The sequence below is a fragment of the Poecilia latipinna genome, unplaced genomic scaffold, assembly GCF_001443285.1.
Source record: "Poecilia latipinna isolate Pla-1442-1.1 unplaced genomic scaffold, P_latipinna-1.0 Scaffold691, whole genome shotgun sequence".
Classification (NCBI taxonomy): domain Eukaryota; kingdom Metazoa; phylum Chordata; class Actinopteri; order Cyprinodontiformes; family Poeciliidae; genus Poecilia; species Poecilia latipinna.
In genome coordinates this window covers 166142-186771 of record NW_015113307.1, presented here as the reverse complement: position 1 = coordinate 186771, position 20630 = coordinate 166142, and the positions used below count along the sequence as shown (strand labels likewise).

The window sequence follows — 20630 nt, the reverse complement described above, 5'->3', positions numbered from 1 at the left end:
GGCCAGACAGCCGCAGCCAGCGTCACTGAAGGCCAAGAGGTCACGACCCTCCAGACAGTGAAGACATGTTGCAGATCACGCTGTCAGAAGATGGTACATGGACATGCATGTATCTGTGCCTGTGCGTAAGCGGTAAAACATCGACATTCTGCATGTAATTTATGAAACTTTAATGAAACAATGAGACAGAATTTAGCATGGATTCTGTTGGTACTAGGTAAATTATACAGCAAAAAATGGATTTATTGGAATGCTTTTTACACGTTTACTCAGAGTGAAACATAAATAAAACAGCATAAATGACTTTCTGCTACCAGAAAAAAACTATAAACGCATCAATAAAATTCTCTGGTGACCAAGATAAGCCAGTTTTCAGCTTTTCTAGCCAGAACACTGACTGAAAATGACTCAAACGGTTTAATTAGAAATTGAACACAATGGAAGACTTTTTAACAAATTCTAATCTAGTAATAAACTTCCTGTTTACTAGAAAGTACACCTGAAACCAGTAAATGGAAACTAAAATCAAAAAATTATTTTCTTTTATCTTTAATTGAACTAATTTTCTTTCCAGACTTAATGAGTGGATAAATATGTGGGGGAACATGTCCAATCAAACTCAATGTTGAAGCTGTTAAAAACCTGCTTCCTTATCGCCCAGCTACCTGAGCGTGATTCAAAGTCTGAAATGAAAGCCACCTGTGTGAGGAGCCGGCCACAGCGAGGCGAGGAAGATCACAGCCACAGCCAAGACAAAGGCAGAGAGTGAGAGGCAGATAGCTGAGAAGCCGACAGACAGCTCCAGACAGAGGCTGGGATTTGATTAATGACCAGGGCGTGATGTGCCCAGGCTCTGATACATGACATCTCCATGGAAAGAAGATCCATCAATGCAAATCCAGCTCCGTCACAGTCGCACAGAGAAAAACTCTGACTCTGCTAAAAGAAAGTCGCATCAACACCTGACCCTCGCCTTCCTTTCTCAACTAATCCATCCGTCCGTCCAGCTCTCCTCCATCCGTCCCTCCCTGTTTCAACAGCATTTGCATTCTCTTCTCGCTTTAAGCCTCTCTCTCTATCTCCTTTGCGCTCTTTCCCTCTCCTCAGCCTCACCATGTCACGCTATCTCATGTTTCTATCCCCTCTTTTAATACCCAATTTGCATCCAATACAAGCAGGCTGCTTCCACTGAGGAGTCGATGTGCGAAAGGACAAGCTGTGAAGCCCTCGCAAACACTGTGTCTTATTTGAATCGTTCTGCCTGAGAGCAGATTTCAGTTCAAGGAAAAATCAGGGTAAGCTGGAGTGGAGAGGACGGGGGTGTGAGGAGGCAGCAGGTTGGGCAGGTGACATGTTGACTGATGCTCCGCGATTCAGGACATGCAGAGGATCCTGCAGCTGGGAGGCAGAGGTGAAGCGTGGGAAAGGAATCTAGAGTTCAGCATGCAGGCTGGGGAATACTTTTATAGCTCTGTTTTCCTTCTTTGAAGATGACATTTTGAAGTTGCCGTTTTTATCTCTGTCCGTTTTAAGGCCAAAGGCATAAAATGTATCGCTTAATGTGAATCCCAGAAAAGCAAACTAAACAAATAATCAAAGAGATGAAACTTTGTGAGTTAAATGATGCAGTGGGTGACATTTGGATCCACAACTAAAACAAGTGTTGTAGAAATGATGTCTGGTTGAGCAGTTTCACCAAGTGAAAACTGCTTTTAAATGGAAAGTAAGTGAGTTTTCCAATGGAACAGATTGTTTCTACACAGAAGTTTCATGTGTATCAATCAGGCCAATCCTGACAAAGAAAGAGGAGACACACGCCCCACTGATGAAGCAAAGTAAAGTGATTAGCATGTCCTAACAAAAACACAGGACACAGCAGATTACTGAAAGGCCATGTGTGTCTAAACTATGCACTACACTAAATCATGTGAAAAATGTAAAACATGTCTGCCCAGAAATACTTGAGGATCAGTCAGAATGTTGCGCTTGACCTGATAAATCTGAAGGTGAAATGAAAATGTGCAAAACCAGCAACTCCAACAGAATAAATACAGCAGTTCTAACTCAAAAGTTCTATATGAACCTTAATTGAAACAAGCAAATAAATAAAGACATACAAATATTAAATAAAGCCTACAATTCTTCAGGTGTTAAAATGTGTCAACATGTTTGTGTTGATGCCAGCCGCCCTGCTGTAGCTGTCTGTGTTGCTGCGAGACTTTAAGGTCATTCCTTCATTTAGGCAAATCCATGTGCAGGTGAGCTTTATGGAAATGTTGCTTTTTACATGATTTTTGCATCAGTGTGAGGTACCTTGAAGTGCCAGGTCACCGATTTGACAAATTTGCAAGAAACACACACTTTGATGACTTATTCTAATGTTCCTGAACTTTTTAAGACTTTCACATATTTCTATGGCCACTGATTGATTGTTTTTAATTCATGGAAAAAAGAAAAAAAAACATTTAAGGAGGTTGATAACATTTTGTCTTTTTTTCATTTTTGAGTAATTTCAAATTTTATGAATGTGCAAATTAACTCCTGCTTAGATTTTCAGTTGGTTTTCAATTTCAGATTGTTTGAAACCCAAAATGTCCATATAAAAATATCACAAAATACAAAAGCTATAATCCAAAAAAATATCTTTATTACACATGAATTCAATAGTTTTGGAGAGAACAGATTTATTACTTTCATATGTGCAGGTGACAGCAGCTCCATCTGCACTTATTCAGAACATTTAACACTTATCTCCATAAAAGCAGCATGAACTAAAATATTGTTTTTTTTTTGTTGTTTTTTTTTTTACCAAGAATCCGCAAAGATCAGTGCCTGCCTTTACTGCTTAGTGTGTGGACTAAAATCTCCTGGATTCATTTATTAACTGTGTTAAACCTATATTTAAAGTTTGTTCAATTATTTTATGTTGCTATTTTTTTTTCTTCCAAGGAAACATTCTAACTTATGCAATACTACATTTTATTAAGTATTTTGTTGTAACAATTTTAAAGAATTGTTTTTGGCCTAAAATATATTTTAGTAATATCATCACCTTACTAAAACAATGGACCAAGTTATTTTGTGCCAAAAGTGATTTATTTTTTTGCCTAAATAACTTTTGGCAAAAAAAAAAAAAGAAAAAAGACTGACGTCATTAGTTTAGGAAGGTGACAATATTAATACGTCATTATTATATAATTAAATAAAATGTATTTTAAAAAATTAAGACATTTTCATAGCATATATTTTGGTATTAGGCCTTGTTTCTGTTCACAAAAATTGTTTCGTGAATTCCTTTCAAACAGGAATCATTAGGTCTAACCTTCCAGTCTTCCAACTTTCCCAGACATGTTAAAGGTGGGAGGAAAAGAAAGCAGTGGGTGAGGAAGAAGGAAAGGTGCAGCGGCAGTGGGGGTGACGGGTGAGGGGTGGGGGGTGGGGCTTTCTGAGCAGGAGGAGAAAGCTGTTCTTCCATCCCAATTCCCCAAAGTACTGTTATTAAAACACTCACTTCCACATGAGGGGGAAAACGAGGGAGACAGAAAAACAGAAGAAGGAGAAGAAAGAGAAATGGATGGCAGGGTAGGCTAAAAAGAGCTGAACACAAAGAGTGTGTGGGGTGTGTGTGTAGAGAGGGTGTGAGGGGGTAAGTACTGAAGGAGCGGGGATCCCCTACTGGACAAAGTAAAAACAAATTAAAAGTGCCTTTATAAAACACAGATGCTGCTGCTGAAAAAAAACTTCCCATGATTTAGTCTTTTGTCAGGGAGGAGGAGGGCTGGTGGTAAAGCCATCAGGACGTCCTCTTCTCTTCTCCCCCCGTCCTCGCCTCGCTCAGGTAATGCTCCACTGGAGGAATCTCTCTTCCCTTTTCCATTTTCACCCCTCTGCTCTCTCTTTGTACAGCAGCCTTCCCTCATCTGCTATTTTCAGTCGTTGTGAAGAGTCGAGGTCAGGCCAGCCTGTGTGAAAATGGCTTCCTGCCCACTCTTCTGCTCCCAAACCGCAAGCTAAAGGGTCGCTTTTACTAATGGCCCTATTTGGGAAAACCTTCAGAACGTTTTGTATTTTTATCAACATTTCTCATGTCAAAATAGTTGAAAAATACGCAGATAGAAATTCCCAAGAAATAACTTTTTTTTTTCCAATTTTATCTCAAAACTAGAAAGCAGGATCTTGAAGTTTCTTGTATAAGATGTGGTATATGGAAAAAAAAAAAAGACAGCAGGGCTGAGGGAGCAGCAGCACAGAAGCAAGAACATTTCACATCTAGGAACATTTTCCCAACAAACAACTTCTAGGTGTGAAGACATCAGGCAGGCAAAGGAAAAAACAGAGCAGGAACACACAAGCAGCCCCCTGAAATCAGATCCACAAGTTTACAGCATGTCAGTATTTACAAGGCTTCATCAGACAGTGCTGGGTCGCCAACAAGCTGAGCCCTGGAGGGGGTGGGAGGGACAGCTCCGTTGGATCAGATGACACCCACACTCCTGCCATATGTGTGTGTACAAGAGCACACACGTGTGCAAATATGTGCATCTCTGGTCCTATTTGGGTCGAGGAGTTAGAACCTGCCGCTCCTCACAACGAGGAGCAGCGGGTTCCTGTGAACGAGTGGAGGAGACAGTACAGGAGATGGCTGTGATGTGTGTGCATGTGTGTGTGTGAGAGTAGGGGCAGTGGGGGTTGGGGGGTGGAGACAGACAAATTAAAAATAAAAATACACACAAGTCAGACAGAGGCTCACTGTACAGAACATATCTGTAGAGTTTTGTTTACATTTCCTTAGAAGAAAAAAGCCAAAGTACACCAATATAATTCAGTTCTCTCTTAGACTTAAATTAAAAGCATACCCTTCCACCTAAAACAATTGCTTTAAGAAATATATATTTATGAATATATAACATCTGTTATTAAAAACAGTTAGTTATACAGTAAAATATGTCACTTTTTCACTTTAATCATCATTAGGAAGACGTTCTTCAGTAAACCTGATTAAAACCAGATCAGAGAGCAGCAACATGAGCAGAATCTGACCTCACAGTCAGAGAGCCAGCCGCTAAATCCCACTCTGAAAGCCCCCCCCACCCCTTTAATAAGCCGGTGGTCCGATGGCGAACAGACAATAAGAAAGGTGGAGGGGAGATAAACCCGACAGTGCTGCTGCCCTGACCCTGCCGCAGTCAAACACTCACACCGACTTATCACCTTTAACAAGTCCTGCACAGTCATTTACACTTTCCATGAGGAACAAAGTGAAATCTTATTATGCAGGAAACTCCAGGCAGAAATCTATTCATCTGATCCATCAGGTTTCTTCATCTTAAAATACACCTGAACTTTATTATATATTGTATTGTATTATATTATATTATATTATATTATATTATATTACTGGGAATTAAACAAAAAAAGATTTTTGAGGTTTCAAAAATATCAAAGTATGAGATCATACATGTAAACTCTGATGCAGATTAGAATTCATTTATAATAAAAATGTATCTTAATTTTTAGCCAGCGAGAATATGGGTGTATCATATTTCAAAAATGTTTTAATGACTACAAGAGTTTTTTTAAAGCCTAACCTGTATAATAATGTTTCATCTTTTCGTTCTATAAATGGCATTTGGATTACATTCAGAAGGTCTGAAACCGATTTAGTTCACCGTATAAAACAATGACTTGTATAAAGGAGAATAAAAATGGTGACAGTGCAGCAGCACAGAAAGCATCTAAAGCCTATTGATTGTTTGAGGAAGGAAGAACACGGCTTTCCACAGGGCAGGCACCGAGCTGGAAGCCACAAGTGCCTTCTGTGTGTAACAGCAAGCCAGCTTTATTTCTTTATCTCTACCTTACAATTTTGCAAATCAAATAATGATGAGTGCAGCGGCGAGCAGCCGGTGATAAGAGGGTTTAGTGGTTGTGGGGATTGAGTTATTAGGGTTCGCATAAAAACGTCAGAGGTCTCTGGCGGAGCACGGCCGCCGGCCAAGATACATATTCCTCGTACTGTGTATTTTTGGTTGCTTTAAAAGCCTTAAAAGTACAGGGGAAGGCTAATTTTCAGGGTAAACAGCTTGTTCGATTGCTGTGTGGTTTTGCGCTGAGCTTTCCGTTTATTGACTCAAGCCGAGCTGGGCTCAGGCTCCTTTGCCGACCACAGCCTGCACAAGCCTGCAGACCTCCATCGGCAGCACAGAGCACGAGCCGCTGACACTTCTTACCTCTCTGATGGTGCTCTACTGTACACTGAAATGTAGAAAGCCTCACTCTTAATAGAGCACAGAATGACGATGGTATAAAAATGCTTTTGTATTTCAGCTGTGTCCTCCAAATAACGAGCAAAATCTGTTTGTTAGGATATTTAAGATACAATAGGATTAAAATCTAATGCAGGGTTTTATATTTTCTATAAAATGTCTGTATTGTAAGAACATGTTCTAGAGAGAGGGGTGCATGGGTTAAGAAAATATTACAAGGTTTTAAACAAAACATTTAAAAGCATGACAATAAATATCTATGAAAATGGTTCTGATTGCCAATCACAATATAGTTTCAGTTCTAAGTGGGGGTTGGGATGGAAAACTAACACAGAACAATACAGAAAAATGAAGCGTTAAATACTACTATGGTTATCCAAACAGAGTTCTTGTTTTAAGAATAAAAAACAAATGTGAGCTCCGAGTTGAAGGAAGCAGCCACCTGTGAAACGTTCAGGCGCTGCAGAAATGAGCCCACTCATCCTCTGTTGTCACATTTGCATTCAGGCTAATCCCTTCCAGCAACAAGTCCAGTTCCACCAGTCCTGCACTGTGTGACGAGCAGCCGGGCTGCTCCACACGCCTGCAACCCTGACCACACAGCGCCACACAGAGGCTTACTGCGGTACTAAGACTGAGCTCTGCCACAAAGAAGAAATCACTGAACTTAAGCCAAATATGATCAACTGTGTTAGAATGACAGTTGAGTATTTGTTGAGTGTAGTATTTGTAGTTCAGTCCCAGCTCATTGTGTTGATCACCCTGTTCATTTGTAGAATCTCGAGAAAATAGAAAGACAAAACTATCTCAGAATTATGAAAGATATTTAATTGCTCCTAATCAGGTTAACATTTCAGGCTCAGAGATGGTGCTGGAAGTAAAACAGACAACTTTCCTCTGAGTCTGGTGACTGAGCAAAGGCAGACCTGCTCACCTGAACCGCAATCTACTCTGATTGAAACATGAACGGTGTAACTTGCTCTGGTAAAGTCATCTACCACCTCTGTGTGTTTCAGGAGAAATTCTGAACGTTTTAAGTTGGATTTTTGCAACACACAGTCCCAGAGCAGGGTCAACAGGAGGCCGTGCACATACGTGTCACACACCAGCAGTTATGAGGTAATGTTTCCTTGACTTCTGCTTCTGCAAAGCGTTGGTGTTTTTCACCATAGGACGATGACTGACGAAGGCTGGATGGGGGTGGGGGCAACAGGGAGAGACAGGGCGAGATAAAACACAAGTCCACAGCTAAATAAGCAAGCCGTCCGCCTCTAATAGCAGAAAGGAAGTGTCCCTTTATCAACAAATGAATTAACAGTTTCCCGTCACACCTTGTTTTCAGCCTCCCCCTCTCTGGTTCTCCGTCTGAACCAGCGCCAGGCCCCAGATGGCCCAGTGATCGGACCACCACCACTTCAGCTTGCTGAGGAAACAAATCTGTTGCACTGACTTACAGCCCAGTGTTGACGTCTTGCACTCCTGATGCTGCATGCGCAGACAAAGCCAGCAACCAGGGATGAAAAATAAAGATGGTTAGAAAATCCTTTGACCAGAATGGAAATATTTTTCCTTACAGTAAGGAGATAAACTCAATTAAAACTTATTGATAAGTTGCTTTGGGAGTAGGAAGCTTATCAACAGGATTATCACTATATGAAAAAATTGAATAAAAGATACTTTAATTTGAAATATTTCATTTAAAAAATATATGTTGTTTCTCCTACAAATAAATTGATTTAAATTAATACATTTATACTCTATATTTATATACGATTTGCTACACAGACTTACAAAACATTAGTGCAGTATTTTTTCTTGGAACAGTCTAACACAAGTAAAGGAAGCTGATGCCGTTAACCAGTCAGACTGTCTGCTCTGGTGGAAATGCTGCTTCTATTTTGTCTATATGAGCTTTGAAAACAGCTTTACCTTAATAAGAGTGACATGTTTAGCTTCCAGACCATAATGAAAATATTTCAAAACAGCTGAACTGTGAGGAAACCCTAAATTATTTCTCTGATCTAAACTCCTGGCAGGTTTAAGTTTACAAAACCCATTTCATTTGACCAAGTTGTTTCTTGTGACAGGAAGTACTGTTTGCATTCTGAATATATGGAGGAGGAGTTAAAGATTAGGGTGTTAGCGAGGAGACCTTCTAGCCTTAGAGCTCATCAGCAATGATTAATTCTTAAATACCAGCCAAAGCATGCAAAATGCTTAAGAAAGATGTAAATTATTATAGCTCCTTTTTCATTAAAACATGAAATGTTAAAATTTTATGTTTTGTATGTTTATTAAAATGTTCTTTTAATAAACATACACCTTTTAAATAGCTTACTACTTGTTTCTTCAACGGAAATTGGACAGAAAGTAGAGAGGAAGACATCCAGCAAATGGCCCCAGGCCGGGAATCGAACCCCGGGCGACCACATGGAGGACTAACAGCCTCTACACCTGAGCCACTCAGCAACCCTGTTCACCAGCTTTTGAGAGGAACCTGTCTGCTTCTCTGTCAGGAACCAATTTCTGGGGAGAACAAAGACAGTTTTCAGTTGAAATATGAATCAGTTTGATCTAAACTGTACTTAGGACTTACTGTATTATACAACGCGGTAGCTAAATATGAAGTTCATCTGAATATGAAAGCAACAACAGCGGCTCCTGCTGCAACCTCAATAACCTCTGTCCTGCGCCACAGACCTGCACTCACTAATCTAGGCTCATATATGCTGGCTCCCAAACAAACCGAGCTTTACAACGTGGGACGCTCACATGATGGGTCATCACCTCAAAAAACAATACATCCATCACACAAAAGGAAGGCTTTGGGGGAAAAAAACCACGGGGCCGAGAAACTGGATCCAGGGACACAAATAGCCCTTCCAGAATTTAACAGTGACAAGAAGACAGCCAATTGCAGCCTCTATTTTTAGGTTTGCCGCTTGCTCGGACTGGCAGCTTTGAGGAGGATGTGTACTTTTCTACAGTTCCTTCCCAAAAATCAACGCCGGCCTTGTTGGCGACAATCACAGCGCAGCTGTTGTGGCTAGGTGGCCAGGCCCCGGCCTGCCTCACCCCGCCGCTCTCTGCCAGGCTGGAGGAAAACCACCTCAGCTGCCCAGAATTTCACACCCGGCTCACAAAAACAGAAGGAAGGCAGACACAACAGCAAAAGTGACTCTTTGTTTACGTCTGGTGAAAACTGGACGAATTATGGTGTTTTTATTAATACCACTGGCATTTCTGATGGAGGAGACAGCAGGCATGTCATGAAACAGTGGCAATAAATTCACTTCAGATTACAGGAAACACACAACTGATGAAACTCTCTGACTCCAATCTCACTTGTGAGCTGAGAGTGATTACTGAATTCTGCAGATTTGAGCCTTGATCAAATATTAGAGTTTTCGTTAAAGTATTTCAGGCTGAAAAACATTCCTGAGTCTCTGGTATAATACTGATAAAAGAATCACATGACAACTGCAGCTTAAAAACTGCTGTGCGAAAAGATAATTGATCTTCAAAAATTCACAACATCTACAAACAAGAAACTGAAATGTAAACAATAAAATATTCCAGCTATGAAAACATTGACTTTACCGTGAAAGATGTTTCTGATCCACTCCTTTTGAACACCTCGCCGTATAAATGATGCTGTAGACAGTTTATCTTCTTCAAACGTGTGCGCACACACACACTCAGTTTAGTGTCACTGTGAAGACTAATTGTTGACAGGTGGCCTTAATGCCTTCCTTTGAAACAAAAGTGTGATTTACGAGCAGGCTCCCCAAGACCCTGACTTTCAGCGCTGCTACTACAAACTTATCTTTCCTTCCCTGTGCCTGTACCCCAACCCCCACCTATGTACCCCATCTCTTGCTTTCCCTCAGTTACACCTCATTATTTTGCTTGTTCACTTTCACCTGGTTCCCCCCTCCACTTTGATGTTCCCGTGCCACTCAGTCTCTCATCGCAGCCAAACCAAGTCTCCAATGAGGTCCTTTAATGTTTGATGGTCTATTCCTCAGTTTGGAGGAATGTGAGTAGTTTGGTATGGAGGTTAAAGAGAGGTCTTAGTCATCACAAGAAAGACAAGAAGGAAAAGAGGAAGCTAGGACACAGTCTGCCAGGTGAAGTGTAGGGATGTGAATGTTTGATATATAAAGCTGTGAGGTCTGTGATACGCATATGAAAAAACATCAACCTGCATCCGTTGTTCCAGACTTTGGTCCCAGTCAGAACAGAGAAAACAGACTGTAGGAGCAGCTTAATGCTAGGAGGTAAAAGTGAGAAGCTCTTCAAACAAAATATATTACAATGGTTTAAAATGAACTAAAACATAATATATATATATAGACTGAAGACAATCATTCCACTTTTGTGTAGTCAAATTCAAACTGGCAGGAAACCATGAAGTAAACCACATTTAAAATTCCAGCTTGTAGATCAGTAATTATACTCTTCACAAAAACTTGCAAGATAACCCTGAATGTTGTAATAAAATGCAAAAAAACAAAACAAAAACAAACAGAATGTTTCATGTTTAAATATATTCATGGCTAAAGTGAGACTAGACCATGGAGAAGAGAAACCTGTGAATCTCCCTCACACTCTTGAATGGTCTTCACAGTCCTCTGAGCCTGGAGACTGGTTATCCCAGTTGCGTTGTGTAACCTATTGTAACATAACCTTCCCATCTACTTAGCTTTCCATTAATGTGCTCAGATACATCACTCCATCAGCATCCAAGTTTTTAGTAATGACCAATTGTGGCTTCAGTTCCCTGTTGAGTATCTGAGAAATGAAACTTTAGGTATTGATTGGCTGTAAGGAATAATCATTAAAATAACAGATATACATTGATTCAAAATTTGTTCCTCTGTGAATAATGACCCTACACAAAAGTTTCTTTTTTTGTATTGATTTACTGAAATAAACATATGTGTGTATATATATATATATATATATTTTATGATATTGAAATGTACTGAGATAGAACTGCATGGTTTTGCACTGTAGCATGTTGCTCTAAATACCTTAAGATATTTAATAAAATATGTATGTTGACAAAATAAAAAAGAAATAAAAATGTGTTGCAGGTAAATAAGTTTTACTTTTTCAAATAATTGAATAATTCATTAAACATTAAATTTGTTTTGTGGAGTTGAATGGTAAGACAATCATATTTTAAGGAATGGATGACAACAATATCTCTAAGGTTAATGTCAGTCTGGGGGAACTTCCCCTGCCAGCCCCACTGTCCCCAGAGCCACCAGTTTCACCTACAACTGAAACAGTTGAAGAGGTTAAAAGATGATTTCCACTGTAAGCTAAAACCAGCTTCATAAAATCAGGTTACAAAATAAGATATAAAACACATCCTGTTATGTAAACTTATTCACTTGTCAGTTAGCAGTCATTCAGTTCTTTGAAGTGTTTACCAAGTTCCCAGCATGACCCCGGCCACAGCAAAGCTATCAAAGCTCAGGGTTATTCCTGGAAGCCAATCACTGATGAGAACTGTGATATTTTACACTGAGTAACACCTCTGGGTCAAGCAGTGCAGTTGGCACAAGGTATGTGTGTATCAGTGTGTATCTGCTGTGACTTGGTACACAGAGACAGTGTGAGCAGCCTGCAATGGTGTTTGACAAACAAGGGAGACAAGGTCCCAAAAGGCAGGGCGGAGTCCCAGGAAAAGAGCTACTGTCATGATCAGTAACTGGAAACACACACGCCCCCACACGCACACACGCACGCACACACGCACGCTTATATTTCTACCCACATTAGGACTTTGTATTGACTTTCATGCATTTTAGTAACTGCATTTATTCCCAACTTAGACATCTTCCCCAAACCTAATCTTTGCTAGTCCATTCCTAACCAAAACCTCATTCACAGCATACCTCCAAACCTCTGACCCAACAATGGGGTCCATCGTATTAGGGCTGGGTTTTGGTCTTCAGAAAGTTAGTAAATATGACAAAAATGGTCCTAAATAGGGCAGTTAAACCCTGTTTAGCTACATAGAGTAGCCTGTATGTACACAAACACATACATGCACACACACACAGAGAAATATGTGTCATGGTACCATAGAAAGATAATTTTCCTTACCTAGAAAGTAGTTCTAAGTGAAATATTTCAGTATCAAGTTTTAGGAAAACGTTGCCCTTCATGTGAAAGGGCCGATTCATTCAGGCTTTTCCTGAGTCCAACTCAGTATGTATCTGAATATGTATCTGAGCATTCACACAAAGGAGATGCAGCAGGATAACAGAATGTTGACGTTCCAATGGTTTGGTGCAGTAAACAGAAGAAGGGTTGCCCACACATTCACCACCCCACCCCGCTCCTTACCATGCAGTGGAGACCCTGAGGGGCTGCTGGACATGCCAGGTATGGGACTGCAGCGGCCGCCCATGCCGCCTCCTCCACCCAGAATGCAGCTGCTTCCTCCCATGCCTCCAGCTCCTCCTCCACCAACAGCAGCCGCCCTGTTCAGCTCTTGCTCGATCTCCTCCAGGCCGGCGCTTTTTTGGAAGCGCGACATCCGGTTCACCACCCGCGGGGACATGTGGGTGCGGGCACAGGGTGCGCCACCATAAGAGTTGATTGGAAACACGTGGCTGGTGCCTCGAAGGGTGCTGATGGCTACCCAGCGACTGTCCTGACTAAAGCACATGTCTTGGACCTGAGCAGACAGACAGACCCAGTGCACGAACAGGACAGAAAGAAAGGGCAGAGAGAAGAAACAACAGACTGAAGTCAATAGACAATGACTGAAAAACATAAAACTTTGTAGCTTCAAAAAAAAAACAAAAAAAAAAACTACGCTATTTTAACATAAAGAATGCAGTACATTTATTTGCAAAAATTTCTCTTGAAAGACTCACTTCCTGTTACAATCAGACCATTTAGTCTGAAATGTTCATTAGCTACATTTATTCCATTATATTCAGAAACATCTATAAACCAAATGTTTTTTACATATTTGTCAAAACTGTCACTATGTATATTTTGAGACAGATGATCTGTGACAAAAATACAGCTGTTCTGCCTTCTCCCTGAAGACCTGATGTTATCTGCATAAATACATAATTACTGATCAGATACAACCAATCAAAGCCTGGAGGAGGGTCTTGGTGCTGTCAATCACTCTCCTGTACGCAGTGCTCAATGTGTTAATGGTGGAGCAACAACTTATTGTTCCAGGAAAACTCCATATGGGCTGTCAACTGACCACAGCCTGAGCATTCACAACAAGCTCCAGTGTGGGGAAGGAGCTGTAGCGTAGCAGAGAGGAAGGCGGTGAGCATTGCATACACATGGTCAACTCTAAAATCATTTAGTTTTAGTTTTAAAATAATAAGAAAATCCTGTGTGAGAAGTAATTATATTCTCACACAGTGTGACATCAACTCTGTTCCTCATATAAATGATTGATGATGGCTAAAGCAGGAAGGACAGAATTCGGTTTGTTGCATCACCAATTCTCAAAATCATTTCTATTGGTTCAATTAGTACAAACCGATACACTAGAATAAAGTAAGACATTTTCAGAGCATAATGAAGACCCATAACAAAGAGAACAGTTTAAGAGAAGAACTTAAAACAGACTTTTCTTCATTGCTGATGTATGACGTAAAACAGTGGTGAGCTCTAATCAGTTTATGCTGAAGTCCTGTTTAAAGCAGTGAGTTTACATGAGGGCTTAACCTCTCAGACTGAAGATAATCAGGAAATTTGGCCTGGTTCCAACATTGTGTGAGAGCAAAAAGACTAACAACAGGATGTGTTTGGGCACGTGCTAACCGAATTGTTGAGTAACAGACATTGACGTGTTTTTAAAGCACAATGTAATTTTTAACTAGAGAGGAAATGGTGAACAAATGGGCATCTGATTTTTCACAAGTTATTATGAACAAACAATGCTAGTAAACTACCATGCACTTTATATAGTGAGCATGCATGTGTTTAAAAGCCTCTCTGTGCCATTTTCTTCACCACAGAAATATGCAGAGCAGAGGTAAACAGCCAGAAACTCCAGCAAACATTAATGTGACCGGGCTAAAATGTTTACTGCGCAGACAAACACATCTGCCAGAGGTGCATGACAGCATGTAACAGGGTGAGAGGATTAGGCAATGACGATTTTCTAAAGGTGACAATCTGATTTGAGGCTGTTTGGTGGTGAAATAAATGACTAAGACTAAAACAAAAGCTGTAATGGCGCCCTTTGTTAGGGCTCCTCCTTAAACACTCAAGAGCAGACACTTGACAAGATAGGATCTCATGGAGCATGTTAAACATGCAGGAAACCAGACAGATAGGCTACAAGAAACAATACAAGCCAAGGGAAGAGCAAATGAGAAAAGACCAAGAGCTAAAGACTTAGGTGACAGACTGATTAGTAGTTTTCACTCAATCTACATTTATCAATCAGCATACAACAAGGATAAAATGAATTTAAAAGGTTCATGAGAAAGTTTTTATGAGGAATGTCCAACTACTGAGAGTGAGTAAGAGAGACAGCTCTGTACCTGGTGGCCTTTTAATCCTCTGCCAGGTCCTACAGGGTAATTGGCCCCAGCAATGACAGTTAATGGGGCATCCTTTGCATACCAGACAGATACTTTACTTCACAGAGATGACTGAAAGAGGAGGCCTCACCTATGCTGTCCCCACTAGATATGACTCAGACATAATAAAGAGCTACTTTGTGTGTGTCATAATTGACCACAACAGACCTGCCTAAGCTTCAGCTATAAATAGGTGACTAAATTTCTATCGTCAAATGCATTTTGATCAGGTAGAGTATCTGAAAGGTGGCTGTAATTCCATATCGAAAGCATAGAAGTCAAAGAGTTGGTGAAGGTTATCTTTGATAGATGGAATGCAACTGTTTCTAAGTCATATGATGCAGAGGTGTTGATTTGTACATTCCTGAGATGCTGGAAAGGTCACGCTCCAGTCCTTTACACAACACACTCGACATCCGTGACAGATATAAGGATGTCAATATGACATGACTAACGCTCGTGCCTATCCTCTGAAAAATCAGTGACACTTGTTAGCGAGACTATGAGTTCCTGTTCACCTGAAAGAAACCTTTTCAGGAGTGATGGGAATGTGGCAAAGATGAACACAGAAATATGGCCGATGAGTCAAAAATAAACAAATTACTAACAAAGACAAATATGGTCACCAAACTACAGGAAGTTCAACTCAAGGTTCAAGACTTTGAATCCTACAAAACTAAGAAAGTTATCTTTACCTAATTGTTTTAAATGTAATATGTACCACTTTGACAAGTGAAAAATAAAAACTGGAAGAACTGGGTTTAATTTAGTATTCTACTCAGTTATTCATCCCAGTACTTTAAATGTGCCCTCACTAACAAAATACTACCAAGCCAGAAGAAGGAATGCTCTGATTTAGTCCACATGCAGACCAATAATTGGGTGATGTATAATGATTGGATTTGCAAAAAGCTGGGACATATAAAATGTGTGTCAGGGACATAAATAGAAATAAAATAAGTGAAGGACACTGAATGAGGTTCACAGACACAAAAAGTGGTGCAATTATTTCTCATGTCATAAGATCTCACACAATGCTAAAGTACTACAAAATTTCTTGTCCAAGCAAAGTTTGTCTTTCAAAGTGTCAGCATGTACCTTTATCTGATGAAATAAAAGTAAGGCACCATCACCCAGTAGTAGACAGATGCTTAAGTTGCACTCTTATTTTAGAGAAAGTAAGAAAGAAAGCAGGCCGACAACACTCCATTACTAAAGCACTGAAGAAGTCTGATCCCCTCACAAATGAAAAATGTGGCAACATTATTGGTCTTCATTAAAAAGAATCAGTGTCAGAAAGACAACAAAGTTAATAATGATTTATTATAAACTTCTATGAATGTTATGCCTTTATCAGTACTACTAGTAATAAATGGAGCTTTATATTTAGTACTACTAGTAACACTCAAGGTTTGTGCATGCTGACAGCTGTTCATCTCAAACTAACTGGCATGTTGGGTACTTGGTCTAAATCTGGGACAAGCAGTAACATAAAGACACCCAGCACATCATGTCATTGCATCAACATGTTTTGAAGAATAATGAATGCAGTACATGGTTAGCAGATGGAAAATATGGGGTAAAAATCTAACTGTTTATAGGAAGCAGATTTCACTTTTATCGGTCACCATGCCCATGTTTTTATATAAATGCTAGAGAACGTTGCCATTTCTCAATGCAGAATAGTGAGCTGTAAAGATACATCTTCAAAAAGGTGTACAAGCATTCCTGGTAGTACTGTACTTCCGAGTTTAGTCATGCTACTAAAATCCCAACTGATGTTGCAGGACTGTAATATCTAGAGTAAAGGAGCTGATCTGTAACCTCCAGGAGGAGGGCTCTCTGGTTGGCCCCCCATGCCCGTCCACACTCCTCTCTGCCCCGGCCTCTTTACAGCTGTTATCAGCAGCAGGTCTGTTTACCTGGCCTCGGGTCACTGGCAGCCGGTCGCATGTTTGGTTGCTGGAGACAGATAAGGCGTCTCTCCACCCACCTAACTGAAGACTTTATCACTCTCCACTGTGCTTCATAGTGCGGCTGTGTGTTTGTGTGTGTGTAAGTGAGCGTGCGGTGATAACCCCTGGCCCCAGCACTGGGCTGCAGCTTGGCATTCAATGTTTACAGCGGGTCGGATCAAAGCGGTCTCACTGTGCAGCCGGTCAGCGGACCGAACTGCAGGCAGCCTGTGAGAGGTGGTGTGTGATTGTGTGTTTTCCCAGTCAATAATCCTGAACCGAACAAGGCCTGAAGCAGTTTTGTTGAGTAAGTGTCTTTACCTTATTTTGCAAAGTCTTTGCACGCCAACGCTGGATGGAAAAATGCTTTCTTTGAATAAGATAATTGATTTCTACTTTAAAGATGTATTGATTTTCAAAACTGTTAAGAAATCTAGAGTGCTTAGGTGTGGTGTTGTAAATGGAGTAAGCATTTACATGTGGAGAAAGAATTATTATTAGTTGAGAGTGTTCTTGCAAGACTGAATTACACTAAGGTTGTGGTGCCTAATACAAACGGTTTCTACCAATAGTCCTTGTGTTCATTTTACTTTCCACACTCTGGTAAGAGGTTGTCTTCGGGCAAATCCCAGTCAGCCACATCCTTCCTACCTCACATGTAATCAAATGTTCCCCGATCTCTCACACAAAACTCCTTCAGGCCAGACCTGTTGTTGCACAGCAGGGAAAGGCTCCAACAAGCATCACGTCTATAAGCCCTCCAAAAGACCAAGTGACATTTCTAATATATAACCAGTCATGTAACTGCTTAGGCAAAATGCAGGAAGGAGTATTACAAAGAAAGTGTATAGGTATGAACTTGGTGGATGACATGTGTACAACAGGTGTGAAAAAGGTTAAGAATCTAATTCATTCCCCCAACCAGCATGTAAAAAGAGCCAAAGGGCGCCAAGGTTTTCTGACCTTTTCAACAGAAATTCTGTATGGTTCTGATGCTCAATGCTGTGGTTGCTGATATTCATCTTATTGAATGTAACTAAAGGAAATAGACTGCATTACACAACTTTGTAGCACGTTACTGTAACATCAAATGCAATATGTTTCCTATCTCTGATATAGTCACACTGACACATCTTAGAATATATTTTTTAACTTAATATATAATTATTTTAGGAATAGGTAACATACCTATTAAAAAACCTGAAAATGAGAGAATAAAGTGAAACCAAGAGTCAATAGTCACAATATTAAATATTATATACATGTGCACCAGTTCACACTGCAAAACTATGTGATGATACAATCAAAGGTAGATATATACAGATGTACAGTACTGGCCAATATCAGTATTTGTCAGTTTAAGATTTACAACTGCATGTTGTTTTTATTACTTTTTATTTTTGTGTTTTTTGTGATGTAAAGCACTTTAAAGTGCATTGTTGCTGAAATGTGCTATACAAATAAACTATGATTGATTGATTGATTTCTGACAAATGAAAGATTGGATTTTAATAGATCAGGCAAACACTGAAAAGTCTGTAAGATGACTATGCATTGCAAAATTACAAAAATCTTGCCAAGTATTTTTGTCTAGTTTCTAGTGAAAAAATCTTAGTGCACTTGAAATAAGACAACAATAATTTAAAGGTAGAAGACCACGAGCCTTTTCAATACGACATACAGGCTTATCCTTAGCCTAGTTCACACAGTATGATTTTATGATCGTCAGTCGATTTTTAAATCCTGAGACCACACACGAGCCGATAAAAAATCTTAGTTATAACGGGTTGGATCGTACCATGTGTGGTACCCAGCCACATGGCAGGACCAACACACCACACATGAACCCATTTTCTTCACCAACTTTCAGGCCTCAGTCAGAAGATCCTGTAAAACCCCACCATTTTTCTTGATATTCCTTGCACGAAATATCTGAATAAACATTCACGTTGTTTCCACATATCCACCAGACTCTCAATTGTGCCATATGAGATGCTTTTTGTTTGAGATTCCCCTCTGTGCTTATATCACCACGCTGATTGGCTACCTGTCACATTCAATGGGTTGCATTCTCACTCTTAGTTGGGGAACACCACACATGCTGCAATAATCTATGACATCCAACATGTTGAATATCCCCAACTTCAGATCAGAGTGGTCCTCGCTTTCTGCCGACTGCATCCGATCAGTCTAAACACACCACACATGGCAGGACGATCGGTAACGATTATAGCAAGCGACAATCTTAGAATGCCGAATGTTCTAAGACTGTCATAAGGAGAAAATCGGGACTAAAAAGTCATGCTGTGTGAATCGAGCTTTAAGTGATTAATGTTGAATACAGACAAAAACTGTTCAACTGGCAGATACTTATAACAAGATGGGTTTTTTTTTTCCATTTGAAGTAAAAAAAAAATCTGCCAGTGAAGCTACTACTTTTTTATCTGTATCACTTAAGACAAAATTATTTGTCTTGTTTAAAAGTTATGTTTGTCTTATTTCAAGTGAACTAAGTTATTTAAACTAGAAGCTAGACAAAAATAATTGGTAAGATTTTGTGTTGTTGCAGTGTAGTTTAACAGATTTCTCCTTTTAATTACTTAGACAGCAGAACTGGAATTCCACATAGTCACAAACAGAATAACTGATGCACTCTGTTCAAATATGAATTTAACGATTAGAGTTGTGTCTGTGTTTGTGTGTCAGACCTTGGCCTCGGTCTCCCCCCGGTGCAGGGTATAGAGATGGTGAACAGCACTCTGTGAGGAAGCCCAAGGGTGGGTGAGGATCTGGAAGACATGGAAGTCATGGCCCAGTGTGTCGGCTGTCACCAGGAGCATTCCTACAACAAGCACAGTGACAGCATTACAAATAATTAACTGGTGTCAACATAATTCTTTTGGTTGTCCGCAATCTATCCTCCTGTATCTGATCCAAGCACTATGTCATTTTTGATCAAGAGTTGAAATCCCGTGGAACCTCACAACAACTGATGAGCTTTTTGCCGTTTTGTAGAATTGTTGATAGTACTATGCTTAGTAAGCTGTCAATAGTGAGAATTTTTGGCATGCAAAAATTGGCAGCTTGCATTTGACCTCCACAAGTGTCATTGCAATTTTGTCTATAGGTTAGATGTGTAAGAGTTGCAACCAAACCTAATGGCACCAGTATGAACAATATTCTTTAGAACACAGTTTATGGTCTAAAAAAAAAAACGTAATTCTTTATGGAAAAGGATTAATGTAAAACCCTAAACAAAACATTTTCAGTAGATTTTAGCATTAGCACTTCCTTACATTTAGATAAGAAATCCACAATATAAATCCTGGATTTATTTAAAATAATTTCAAATCTTTAAGACTTCTCTCTGTCTCGAACAGACAGAGAGAAGAAAAAGAGGAAGAGGAGTAAGGCTGTGGAATGTTAGGAGGCAAAACAGAAGAAGAGGCAGCACTCTGTGAGGAGAGTGCACTATGTCCATCAGTGAGGACATAGTGCCAGATTCCACCTCTCCGCATCATCAGAATATGCTGTGTGACCCGACAAGATGCTGATGGAGTTCCTCTCGTTCCACACTTCATTCCTGAACCCCATTGAGGAACTTTTCTCAGCATGGAGAAGTAAATTATAAGAAGATTGCACTGAATTCCTACACACTGAATGCACCGTTTTACTTAAGGAGATCTTCTTAAGTAATGCTTCCATTTCTATTTTTGATTTTTTTTTTCCTTTTCAGTTCTCTGAATGTCTGTCTTTCTCTTTCGGTATTGCAGTGGCACATTCCAGGGTTTCCCCCAGTGTACTATAGGCCTGGCACGTCACCA

General features: G+C 40.0%; 1 protein-coding gene across 1 annotated transcript in view; it reads right to left on the bottom strand.

The window, feature by feature from the left end:
- bcas3 (BCAS3 microtubule associated cell migration factor) overlaps positions 1-20630 on the bottom strand; it is a 135430-nt gene that overhangs the window by 36644 nt on the left and 78156 nt on the right. The window contains exons 14-15 of the mRNA XM_015044801.1: positions 19515-19648; positions 12630-12963 (exon numbers count right to left, since the gene is read on the bottom strand). Of these exons, the coding sequence (XP_014900287.1) occupies positions 12630-12963; positions 19515-19648 (468 nt within the window). The remainder of the gene's footprint in view (positions 1-12629; positions 12964-19514; positions 19649-20630) is intronic.